Source organism: Suricata suricatta, chromosome 10 (assembly GCF_006229205.1).
Source record: "Suricata suricatta isolate VVHF042 chromosome 10, meerkat_22Aug2017_6uvM2_HiC, whole genome shotgun sequence".
In the NCBI taxonomy this organism is placed as follows: Eukaryota; Metazoa; Chordata; class Mammalia; order Carnivora; family Herpestidae; genus Suricata; species Suricata suricatta.
The window spans coordinates 132,245,390-132,257,658 of NC_043709.1; the positions used below are offsets into that span (position 1 = coordinate 132,245,390).

Here is a 12,269-nt window from a genome sequence, read left to right on the forward strand (position 1 = left end):
CTGAGGACAAAGACCCACACCTGTGAAGGCCACACATCTCTAAGCCCTGCACCCAATGTACAGCGAGCCGTGAAACGTGGGCCCGGAGGAGAGCTGGCCCACACAGGGTGTTCGCACCCCAGTCACCAAACAAGGCCCTTTATCCAAATGCTCTGCCCGCCATGCTGGCTACAGAAAACCTGGGAAGTCGTTTCTAATGGAGCTGCCCAACTGCTGATTCCCGCTCTCTCACACCCAGAGGTGAGAAAGCGTAGGGCTGCAGAAAGACGAATGTGGAAGCAAGGGCTATTTCTGGAGGGTAGCAGTGTGGGCTGTGGTGGGGGCACCGCAGGTCACCATACTCTGCCTGAGCCCTGTCGGTCCTCAGCCCTGTGAGCGTCCTCATCTGTAGGGATGAAGGTCAAAGGACAGTACCTGGCTCAAGGCTGGCAGGGTGGTCCTGGGCTCTCACTGCGTGTCTTTCCCCAGCAGAAACTGGAAAGGGGCTTTAAAAGGTGCGGGGAGCGAGGGATCGAAAGGAACCCAGAGCCTGAAACAAAATGGCTTCCTGTAATCCTGCCCAGGGGCCCTCACACTGGGCAGTGCTTGTATAGGAAGCACTGTTGCCAAACGGCGGAGGAGAGATGATACGGGGTGAGGGAAAGATAGACCGATGGGGCGTTCTGTTCGCGGTAATGGGGCACCCCTTTGGGGATGCGTTTGCCAAAACCCATAGAACCAGAGGGAGCCCTGGCGTGAACCATGGCCCACGGTCAACCACACCGCATCCACGCTGGCCAGCTGCACCTGTACGTCCTGTCTGAGGATGACGGGGGCCGGTCGGTGACAGACACCTGATGTGCGGACCACGAATGTCAACTAAAGACTTTTCTTCCCGCCTCCCCTCCCCCCCAAAAAGAGCCAGAGGCACAGTCATCAGCATATTTCAACCAGGTATTTTATTATTCTGGCAACTGCAAAATATACAAATTTCTGAAAAGCATCCCGTTTGAAAGCTTGCACAGCCTTATCCCAGGTCATTAATTCAGACAACTGTACAGAACACAGAGAAGTCATGAGTCACACGTAAAAGGCCCCCCAAAACCAACGACCGAACAACTACGCCCAACCTAGACAGCTTTCTATGTTCAGGCTCCCTCATACATATTAAATAAATAAATAGCACATCTGCTATCAAAATAATAAAAAAATAAATTTCAAGTATTACAAACGAAAAACATCGGCGGTGTGGCCGGGTCTCTTCTCCCCGCCAACGACGGGCTTCACCCACGGTCTCCGGACAGAGTGAGGAGCAGGGTAAACCCACCCACGGACAACCGAGTTAACAAAATTGGTCCCAGGAATTTTTCAGGGGGCCTGGGGAGGGGGAGGCAACAGTCAGGGCGGCAGGAGCCCCGTGAGCGCGGGTCAGATGTGCCCTCCATCCAGCGGCTTCCAGTTCCAGCTGGGCAGCGCTCTGCAATCTCCGGGGTCCCTCAGCAGCTGTCGCCCCGTCAAGGCCCTGACAGGCGCATGCGCAGAACGTTTGCTTCCGCGGTCCCGACCTCAGCAGCCATGGGTGGGCCCACACGCATCAGTGGAAAGGGTCCAAGCTCAGAGGGGGCTCTGACACCCGGCGTGAAAGGAGGGCCACAGAGAGGGCCACAGGGAAGCCACTCGCGAGGGCAGGGCTGCTAGACGTGCAAGCACACGCGTGTGCCCGGGCCCACTTGCCGTCTGAGACTCAGAAGGCAGGAGGGGAAGAGAGCCCTTCTCCGGGTCACACAGGAACAGAGAGGCACAGACATCCTCCAGCACGGTGCCCGGCTGGGGAGGTGGGGGAGGGATCTGAGTGTTTCATGTGAAACCCATGAACTTGGCTGGACGGCGGCCACAGCAGGTCCCAGCTTCCCACTGACCCCCAACCAGAGGAACACGTGTGGTGCGGGGCCCTCTCCGGGTGTCCAAGCCACACCACCGTCCTGTCGGCGCCTCTCTAAGACGAGGGGGTGAGGCCGCCGGGCTCCCAGCCAGGGATGTGACCTCGGGCACCAGCTCTGAGAGACCCTGCCAAGGGTCACGTGGACAAATCCCTACAGGGAGTGTCCAAACCATTGTCTGGGCCTCCAGGCGCCTCCTCTTCGCCAGGACATGGAGAGCGCCGTGGACCGAGCTCAGTCCTGCTGGGAGACCAGGGACAGCCTCTCGGAGGCGAGGTCCCCGCAGGGCCACCGTCCCCACCTGGGAAGCATGGGGAGGTGATGGGCATCCTGGAGGAAGGAGGTGACCCTTGATCACCTCCGTGCCACCTTCCAGGTTGGCCTGAACATGACCCAAGTGACTCCGGGTTCCCGGGGTCGCTCCAAGCTCCCCATCTGTCGGGCACGCCCGACTCCCCACGTTCTTTCCGAGCTCCAGCCCCCAAGGGCACAAACCCCAAACATCGACGTTCATGAAGAAGAGGTACAACTTTCAGGTCCCGCCTTCTGCCATTTAAAAAGTGCAAAAGCAAACCGCTCCGTGGGCAGCTGGGACAGGAGGGCGGAGACTGCAGAGCTCCAGCAGGGGTGAGGCCCCGGGGCTGTTCCTGCAGGAATTTCCTTCTGCCCGCACGGACGGCCACACTGTGCAGGAGTTAGCATCTTCGGAGGCGGGAAGCTGTGCAGACGCTGTGCAGTGGCTGCTTGTGACAGCGAGTCCTGCTCAGAGCGCTCGCCTTCCTCCTTCGGGACTGGCCCGAGCCCTGCCCTCACGAGGCAACTTCCCGGGCCGCGAAGCACAGAAGAGCCTTGTGACAGTCTCTGACATCCCTTCTTCTTCAGCAATGAGGCCCCCTTCGAGTTTAGGGTGCCGGGGCCAGCGCCCCCCCCCCCCCCCGCTTGGAACGTTCCAGGTCAGGATCACGGAAACTAAACAAAACAGCCTGGAGGCCGACGTCCCCTCCTCAGGGCCCTCTCTCACCTCCTCCACTGCTCGTTGCCCTTTCCGAGCCTCGTGGGGGCGGTCAGCGAGGCCAGGGAGGGTGTGGGGCAGGGTCCGCACGCGGTGAGGGCCTCCCGGGGCCTCAGCCGCCGTCGGGGGCACGAGGCTCTCTCTGACCGGCGGGCCCCTCTTCTGCACCCCCCGCCCTGTTCCGGAAGACGTCCTGGGGATGGCTGGCCTCGGGCAGATGGAAAAGCACTAAGTAGAAGCTGTGGGAACAGAGCTGGCAGCAGCCGACGGGCCTGCCTCAGTGCGTCCTGGAGTCGATGCCACTCTGGGTGCTTTTCATGTTCTGTTTCCGGAAGAAGAGAGGGGAGAGGAAGGAGAATGATCATTTCCCGCTGACTAGGCTTCTCAAGACTAAAGCCATGCACGTGAGACCCCCCCGACAGAAAACACAGCCCTGGGAGAGCGTCATCACCGACCGGCGGAGCGCCCAGGGCTGCCCAAGGCCGGGAGAGACCCGGCACCTGCCTCTGGGAGATGGGGAAAGGGGGGTGGCCCTCGCGGGTCAGAGCTGTGGGGAGCACTGAGTACCAGCAGCTAAGGAAGCCTCCAGCCCCTGGCCCTTCCGAGCCTCGAGATGGCTCCCAGGGCCCGGGACCCTCCTCCCAGCAGGGTTCAAGTGGACGGTGCGTCGAGCCCCCTGAATGCACAGTCTAGGCACTCGGGCTCGGCAGCGAGAACGCAGGTGCCCCGGCTAACTGGACCTCACGGGGGAGGACCCGGGTGTCACCAAAGCTCTCTTCCTGTCCTAACAAAAGCAATCTTAGCTGCAAGTCCCACCCCCGAGAACCTGGCCAGAATCAAAAACCCCTTAAAAATGTTTTCTGGGGCGCCCCGGTGGCTCAGCGGCTACGCGTCTGACTCGTGATTTTGCCCTGGGTCACGATCTCGTGGTTCCTGATCTGGAGCCCCACATCAGGCTCTGTACTTGGGACTCTCGTTCTCCCTCTCTCTCTGCCCCTCCCCTGCTCTCTCAACATTAAAAAAAACGTGTTTCCATCAGCTGGAGACAGATGACAGCTGCCATTGCACAGAGTGGGCTCTCTGCCCAACTTGGATCCACCCCGCAAAGAAAGGGGACACCATTTCTGTAGGTGTTCTTCCCGCCCCCCCCCGCCAGGGTCTCCACCAAGACCGTCTGAAGGGGACTGGGTGAGGGGAGCATGGACGCCGGGCACACAGACAGGCAGGGATCGTGGTGGCCCGTCCCCCTCCCATGCAGAGCCGAGGACCCATGGTCAGGAAACCTCAAGAGACTCGCAGAAGCCGCACTCAGACCCGAGGCTGCTCTCAGCCCGACTCCGCCCAGGCCACCCCACCCTCCAGCCACATCACATGAGACAGAGTCTGTGAGTGGGGGTCTCCGGGAAGGACCCTGCGGCCTTGCACCCGGACCCCTTCCCCTGATGGGGTAGGAGCCCGGGACGCTACCAGGTCCCACCGCGCCTGCTGGCTCCAACCCACCCCCCGACATCTCACCCCCAAGGCTCCGAGCACCCACGGGGGACAGATGCAGCAATGACACCAGGGACCACATCACGTCACTCACTCATGGTGCCCTGGCTCAGGCCACATGGAGGGGAAGGAGGGAACGAGGGAGAGAGAAAGGACCTCGAGACAATGGTGCTGCTCTTGAAAGACACAAACTGTTGGGCACGGGTGTATGAGTCACACACTGCACAATGGCCCGTCGTCGTCACACAGACCCAGATGCCTGGCAGGCTGAGATGCCATGACTCGGGAAGATGCAGAGGGGACGGAGAGGGGCATGCACCGAGCCATTTACCTTTCCAAGGTTAGTAGGGAGAAAACTTTGAGAAAATGTGACAAACAGTTCGTCTTTCAAGCATAGTGGGGGGGAGGGAAGAAACATGTTGGAAAAGAAAAACAAAACAAAACATCTTTAGTACTATCTTCCTTTCAGTGTGCATTTGAAACTTAAAAGTCAAGGCTGGCCGGATGGTCTGTGGGCGGAGCACCAGTGCGGGCCCCCAGGGGAGGACTGACTGCAGGGCGCTGGACAGAACCGGGCTGTCATGACCGTGACCATTTTACCAGGAAACCATGACCGCTGGTGTCCTCAGGCCATGACCTGTCAGACACCAGGGGCGCCCCACACTCCCCAGGCTCTGGGTGCTCCTGCCACTCAGGAGAAGAAACCTACTGGCCTGTGTGGAAGGGGCAGAGTGGGCGCCAAGCCCGGGCGCCGTGGGCACCCACCGGAGCGCAGGGCACTGTCTCCCCATGGAAACAGCTACTGTCCGAGAGGCACCGACTAGGCGCCGGGCATTGCTAAGCCCTACGTCTGTGTCTCTGATCGAATCACCTCTGTGTCCCCCGGCTCCACCGTACAGACAAGGAAGCAGCCGCACCAGGACGGCGTTACCTCGCCCAGGATCCTGAAGCGGGGGGAGTAAGACCCGGGTCCCAGCCTCGCTCAGCTGGACTTGAGGAGTGAGGTGTGGTGTCTGCAATCCCAGACACGGGCTCGCACTGCCAGGCTGGGCTGGGCGCAGGGACCCCGGAGCGGAATGGGAACCCAGCAAGTTCAACTGTAGGTGGGGGTGGGGGTGCCCGCAGGGACTCTCTCAGCAGGAGAAGTTCATTCAGGGCAACATCAGGCTCCAGAAGAACAGGATGTGCACAGGGGCGCACGTGGAAGGCCCCGAATCGGAAGGCGACAGTGCGCTACGCCAGCTCCCGGGAGGGGCCGACACGGGGCGCCTCGTCTCCGAGACAGAATCTAACGGACAGTAACACACCCTAGCTGCGTGGGGAGGCTGCGAGAGCCAGGAAGGAAACCCAACAGCTCTGCCCGGTGCCCCACGGGCTGCCAAGGTCAGCTGCCCGGGACAGGGGTAGGTGAACGGCCCCTTGACCGGTCCCAGAAACCAGCAGAGAAAGCCGTCAGCCTTCAGGACCAGGAGGCCCGTTCAGGTCCTGGTTCTGTGACTGGCTGGCTGGACGGCCACGGGAGGGGGGCAGGCCTCCCCTGTGTCATCTGGTACAAAGGGACAAAAGTGCCCTGTGGACCTCCTGGGCTTATTTTAAGGTCCGAAGACCCGGAACGTGCGTGAGCAAGCACTTTCTCCGTCCCAAAACACGTGACCCCCAGGCGGTGCCCCGTAATCGAAGCGCCATGCTCCACTACGTTCCCAGAACAGGTCACGCTTCGGAGCTGACGGGCTGGAGGAGGGGACATTTCATGACAGCTGTTGATGCAACCCCAAGGCTCCTTCCGGGGCAGGGCCCACCGGAACAGCCGTGACACTGAATCCCACAGCCGTCGCTCCAGCTCCTCCTTCGCCAGAAACTTCCTGCCGAGAGCGCCCTGGCTGGAGGAGCAGGAAACCCAGGGTCTGACTGGAGCGCTGCACCCGATCCTGGACCTGGCCATTAAGGCTAAGCTTGTGCTGGCGCAGGACAACTGGACCCAGAACAGCGGTTTCCTGGGGTCAGGGTCCTGGAGCCTCCGCCAGGACAGAAGGGGGGGCTCCGGGGCCGCAGCGCCCACCACACTCCCACCGAGTCTTCCTCTCTCTGCTTTGGGGACTTTTCCTTCTCACACGCAAGGCCACTCCAAGGGAAGACACAGGACTTAAGAGACGATGCACTGGGCAGAAAACCTGGCCTGGCACCGAAATCTGACTCGGAAGGAAAAGGCGGTCAAGCCACGGCCACCGCTGAGCCCCGTAACAGGGACCCCGAGGGGCATGCGAGAAGCCAGCCGGGCCATAGGACTTCTTGCCTCCTTTTCTGTGGATTCGTGAACCCCTTCCCCCTTCCCCATCTTTCTCTCTCAGATCTGACAAAAACTGCCATCACCTACAGCATTTTCACAGACTAAAGGCCAAACCGGCAAGCAAGGAGAAAGAAGGGCACGTGGCAGAATGATTCAGAGAAAAATACTTACAAACAGGCTTTCCCTAGCAAAGGCTGCAGAGAGAAAAAGCCGAGAGAGAGAGAGAGGTCAGTAGAGGACAGGGTACAGGCCCCGAGTCATTCGAAACCAAGGTGTCCTCTGTGGGGACGAAGCTCTGAGCGGCCTCCCCACCTGGCCACCCAGACTTCCCGAGGGTTGGCCCGGTGACCTCAAAGGACGGTCCCGTCAAAGTCGGGGGAGCCCAGCCACGCGTCCTCTGTGACCCTCCGGGTGAGCCCTGCATGCCACCCAACTCTGGCCCAGGCCGGTCCCCCCGTGTGTCTGTGACAGCAGCCGCTGACCTTCTAACTATGACCCCACGGTCTCCACCACAACCGGATGCCTCAGTCCTCACGGAAAAATGCAATGAAATCCCCCAGAAAGTGGTGGGCACCGGCCTGTCGGCCGCTCAGCACAAACTACCTTGCTGGACCCGCCTTTTGTAGTAGGTGCTACCTCCCCATTCCACAGATGGGAAACCTGAGGCCTGAAGAGGTTGGGTGGCCTCCCTGAGGCCGCACGGCGCTCTCCCCCACATCGCAATTCCAGACGCCACGCGGAGTCAGATGGGCCGGAGGAGAAACGCAGGGAGCCTCTGCGGGCCCCGGCGCTGAGCTCCTAAGTCCGGTTCACAACTCTGCCCGAGTTATCTGTGAAGAGCCCAGACCCGGGTGGGTGGAGGCGGAGGCGGAGGCGGGGGGAGGAGGCCTCAAGGTGGCCCAGGAGTTTCTACGTCTCCCCTATTGCCAAAGATTCTTGGCTGTCACTGCTCTTTTAAAAATAAATCCTAATGCCTAACAGCCAAGAGCTTTCAGCTTCTAATCCCCATAGCGAAGGACACAGGAAAATCTAGCTAGGTTTCGCTTTCGGGTATTTTCACTACCTGAAGAAACTACGTGAGGGAAGAGAGTGGCTATCCCCAGGCCTTCCTGGGAGTCTGGCTGCCCAGGTTCTAACCTGGCTCTGGAGGGGGACACGCTTTTCTAAGGCTGGGGACCGGGTGCAAGGGCGCACCGTAAGGAAGTCCTGAGCTATTGGTCTGGGACAGAAAACATGTCCTCAGGCCACACGTGGCCAACAGCCCAGAGCTGCATAGAAGCTTCTAGGGCTTTGTCTTTCATCTTGTTTGAGAAACAAAAAATAAGTATTCAGGAATGTGAGTGGGACGCAGACACGCGGCCATTTCTTCAGCTCTGCCCGGGTTTCTGCTCCTCAGGAGAGAGGTGGGCGACTCAGGGCAGCAGGGAAGGACCCCAGGGTGTCACGGACCGGGGGTGGGGGGCGTCCCCACATTCTCGCCCCGCCCCCCGCCCACACAGGCTGCCCGGGCTGCTCTCCACCCGACCCGCACTGACTGTGAGGAAGGAAGGGGGTGAACGCACTTGTCCGGGCAGCTGCGTGGGTGCCTCCGGGGACAGGCAGGCGGGCAGGGCAGCGGAGGTGGAAGCCACATGCTCCTCAAAGCTGTTGATGCGAGGCTTTTTGGTGGGCTCGGGGCTGGCTAGTGGGGTGACACTATTGCGTCTCATGAGCGGGTTAGGTCCCTTCTTTGCATCCTAAGCGAGACAAAGACAAAAGAGAGAAGGCGACAGTTACAAGGAGTGGGGAGGTAAATAAGCCAAAAAAACCCCCAGAAAACAAAAAACCAACCAAACAAAAAAACCCCAAACCAAACCAAACATGATTCTCTGCTTCTGGATTTTACAGATACAAGACTGACCACGGCGACTGGCCCCAGGGACCGGCCCGCAGTCTGCAAGCACAAGGGGTGACCTCCTGAGCCCCCTTGGGACAGTCCAAGACGCCCACTCAGACAAGCACGACAGCCACAAAGCAGACGAGGGGGGCGCACAAGACCAGTTCTGTAGACAGACACTCAAGGACGGCAGATGACAGGGTGGGAGAAAAGAACCTGGCCGCCAGCCCCCAAGAGAGCGAGGAGGGGGAAGGGAGGCCTGGGTGGGGGGCTCAGGCAACCACTGCGGGCGGGGAGGGGGAGGGGTCGGTGCCGGACTCCCTGCGCTGACCGCGAGCCAGGATCTACGACTAGCGAGGAACGGTTCCCGCTCGCCACCACTCTCCCTCTGCTTAGGACAAGCAATGCCGGCTTCAACCCGTCAGGAGAAACGGTGCAGAAAGCCTGAGGTGGGCGGCACCAGCAGGCCAGGCCCAGACACGAGGCCTCCCACCAAGTGACATCACAATGGAGTGAGGACTCTGTCACCAGGCCTCTGACTCTGCAGCCTGGGTTTCAGAGGCCTGAGCAGAGGTCTGTCTCCCTGAAGACATTGCCCCAGGTTTGCAGAGGGAAGTGTGGCAGGGCCCACCGGGGCCCAGTTCAGGCCCAGCCCCACTGGCGGAGCCCAGCTGGGAGGAAATGCGGCAGCCCACCACCCATGTTCACAAGTGGGGGCGGTTACGGGGCCAAGGCCGGCCCACCTGTGTCCCCGGCAGCCCCCCAGCCACATGAGCTGATAGAAGCTGGGATTTTAAGGCCAAAACCTTCCTGCCCAGCTTCTTGGGAAACAGAGAGGTGTCCTGGTCGGAAGGGAACGTCACCCTCGGTGCGAGGGAAACGGTCAGCTGGCCAAGCCTTGTTGTTCGACATAAACCCAACGTTCCTTCCCAGCCTCGTCCAGGGCAGCAGTCTGCTCTGCCCCTGGGGGCCCGACCGCGCTGCCCGCCAGAGGAGAGGCCTCCCCAGGGGGGGGTCAGACGCAAGCCGGCCTGGGGTCTGCCTCCCGCAGAAACCCTGCGCTCGCCGTCCCGAGCCCCTGCTGCCCAACCCCCCTCCACGATCTCCGTCCTCTTGGTGATTCTGCACCTGAGCGTGCGCGGACAGCCGAGTGGATCGACCCGGCCTGAACCAGTAAGTCTAGAACGCGGAAGGCGTCTCGGCTGCCCCAAAGGAAAAGACGAGGTAACTGGGCCGTGTCTACACGTGCAAGAGCGGGGACGGGCCTTCCTCTTCAACACTCACGTCTGGGGTTAAGTGGGAACGCACCGGGGGCGGGGGGGGGCATGCAAAGTGAGAGAGAGAAGATGCCAAGAAGCCACATATAAAGACGAGGTAGCGACACGGGCAGCTGCGGAAAAGCAGGGGAGAAGGTCACAAAGGCCGGCCACTGTCAAACGGACTACTGCAGAGAGGACCCCCTGAAAAACGCAGGTCGGGTCACAGGCAACGCAATGTGCGGGCCTCCCGAGTGCTCGCACCCACCAGGCCTGTCACTCGACAGAGACCCTCTAGGGACAGAGGCCAGCGGGGGCTGGGGAGCTGTTGGCGGGGGGCTCACACTCACCTCTGACCTCTCCCGGTGCGTGCTCACGGACTCCACATTCAGGTAGATAGACTCTACACGGCAGCCTGGATGGGGGGCGGGGACAGAGTTTGGCTTCTAGTTCGAGGGGCCAGGCCGCTGACTGCCCCAGAGCCACCAGGAGCCAGCGTGCCAGGGGACATCCTGGCTGGGGCTGTGCCCCCACACTCACCGTAAGCGACGGGGGTCAGCTTCAGGACGGTGTGAAGGGGGCATTTCAGGTAAGGCATCTCCTCTGCAAAGAAGGGACAGGGCTTCACGATCAGCTAGGAGCCTTGAGGACAGACACACGCCAGTCCCCAGGGAGAGCTTCTGCGTGCTGTCGGGGCCCCCGGAGTCCAGGCCAAGCAGGAAACAGGGGCGTCTCCTCCTCCCCCGGACACACAGACCCCCTGCTCAAGGCAGGCGGCCTAGAAAAAAACAGCTAGCCAAAAGAACAGAATCAAAACAAACCCAAACCTACCCTTGCGTGATGCATGAGAGTTAAAAAAAAAAAAAATCAGGGGCGTCTGGGGGACTCAGTCGACTAAGTGGCGGACTATTGGTTTCAGCTCAGGTCGTGATCTCACAGTTCATGAGTTCGAGCCCCACGCCGGCTCTGTGCTGACTGCTCAGAGCTTGCTTAGGATTCTCTCTCCCAACCCACCCCCAAAACCAGATAAGCTTTAAAAAAAATGTATCATTCTCGGAACACTTTAGGAGTGTCAGGATTCAAGTGAACCTTGAATACACGCAGGCTTAAATTTTAAGTCTCATTAAGAGTTTTCTGGGCTCTTTGTTCTGCAGAGGTGGGGTGGAGCCCGCGGTCCTGTGGGGAAGGCGCTGGGCCACTGCAACCCCCAACCCCTAGGCTAGCTTCCCGCCGCCCTTCCGGGGACCCCGATCGCCCCCAGCGCCATGAGGAAGCTTCGGGTTGGCGCACCTGCGCTCTTGTCCAGGAAGTAGGCGAGGAGGCACCGCAGGACGGCCTGGTGGCAGATGACCAGCACGTTCTCCTGCCGCTCCAGCTCCATGATCACGGGCTCCAGGCGCTGCACCAGGTCCTGGTACGACTGCAAGACGGAGGGACGGAGGGGCGGGTCGGTGCCCTGGCGCAGAGGCGCACACTGGGTGGGCCTGCCCCTTTGTCTCCTCGGCCCTGCCCCTTCCCCATTAGGAACCAGAGGACACACAGTAAGTGGATAATCGATCAACAGCCCGCGGTGTCTCCCGGCCGTACCCCTCATGGCCGCTGGGGACCCACATGGACTGGTTTCCTAGAAAAGGGCGACCGTCCCCGTGTTGGGGCGGATGTGACGTAACCCGCAGCCAGAACAGAAACCCGCCGTCCTCCCTCTAACGCTGCCTCCTAATTCTCCACGCAGGGGAAGCGAGGAACTGACTGATGTCTGGACACAGTTTACAACGTGAGGGACCCTGAAAACGTCACGCTGAGAGAAGTTACACACAGTGGGGTCACATGTTGTCGGACCCTGTTTCTGTCAAACGTGCACAGTGGGCAACCCCACAGAGACCGGAAGTAGACCCCGGGTTGCCAGGGCTTGGGGGAGGGGGAATGACGGGTTGCTTTTTGGAATGATGGAATGTTCTAGAATTAGTGGGAATGGTTGCACGGTACTGTGAATATACCTAAAAACCACTGAATAATATACCTCAGTTAATTTTATATTATGTGAATTTTCTCCCAGTAAGAAAATAATTGAAAAAAAAATGGGAGGGCATGTGGCTTCTAGGGCCACCAAGGCTCCTGTACTCATACACGTCCCTCTGTGGCTTCCCTTGTTCGTTCTGGAATCAGGTTCCGGGAACGAGGGCCACGGAAGTGAGCACCCTGAGCAGGAGGGAACGGAGACCTGACAGACACCGAGACGCCTGCAGACAGCAAGGACCCGCGAGGTGTCACCAGGCTGCCTGCAGCCGACCCCAGAGCACCTCCCAGGGGCTGCATCAGCCAGAGGGCAAGGGCTACAAGCAGCCTCAGTTCAGTGACACGCATGACCTGAGATGACCCGGCTGCCACTGCGTCTACAGCCAAGGGGGTACTGGAGGACCGCCCCGCC

General features: G+C 60.3%; 1 protein-coding gene and 1 long non-coding RNA gene across 6 annotated transcripts in view; one reads left to right on the forward strand and one right to left on the reverse strand.

Annotated features, from left to right (window-relative positions):
• Window positions 1–915: 915 nt before the first annotated feature.
• Window positions 916–12,269, reverse strand: part of PFKFB3 (6-phosphofructo-2-kinase/fructose-2,6-biphosphatase 3) — a 26,266-nt gene continuing 14,912 nt past the window's right edge. Inside the window, exons 11-17 of one of the 3 annotated variants that reach the window (XM_029955799.1) lie at window positions 11,132–11,261; window positions 10,382–10,444; window positions 10,192–10,256; window positions 8,272–8,445; window positions 6,881–6,903; window positions 4,754–4,806; window positions 916–3,253 (exon numbers count right to left, since the gene is read on the reverse strand). In XM_029955799.1, the coding sequence (XP_029811659.1) occupies window positions 4,764–4,806; window positions 6,881–6,903; window positions 8,272–8,445; window positions 10,192–10,256; window positions 10,382–10,444; window positions 11,132–11,261 (498 nt within the window). In that variant the 3' untranslated portion in view covers window positions 916–3,253; window positions 4,754–4,763. The remainder of the gene's footprint in view (window positions 3,254–4,753; window positions 4,807–6,880; window positions 6,904–8,271; window positions 8,446–10,191; window positions 10,257–10,381; window positions 10,445–11,131; window positions 11,262–12,269) is intronic. The other 2 variants (XM_029955801.1, XM_029955800.1) reach the window with 2 other exon arrangements.
• LOC115305548 lies at window positions 9,134–11,875 on the forward strand. 3 transcript variants are annotated; one of them, XR_003914838.1, is made up of 4 exons: window positions 9,134–9,186; window positions 9,519–9,809; window positions 10,996–11,255; window positions 11,574–11,875. It is a non-coding gene; the product is annotated as an uncharacterized LOC115305548 (long non-coding RNA). The 3 variants fall into 3 exon arrangements; XR_003914840.1 differs by having other exon boundaries at window positions 9,135–9,186; window positions 9,637–9,809; XR_003914839.1 differs by having other exon boundaries at window positions 9,135–9,158.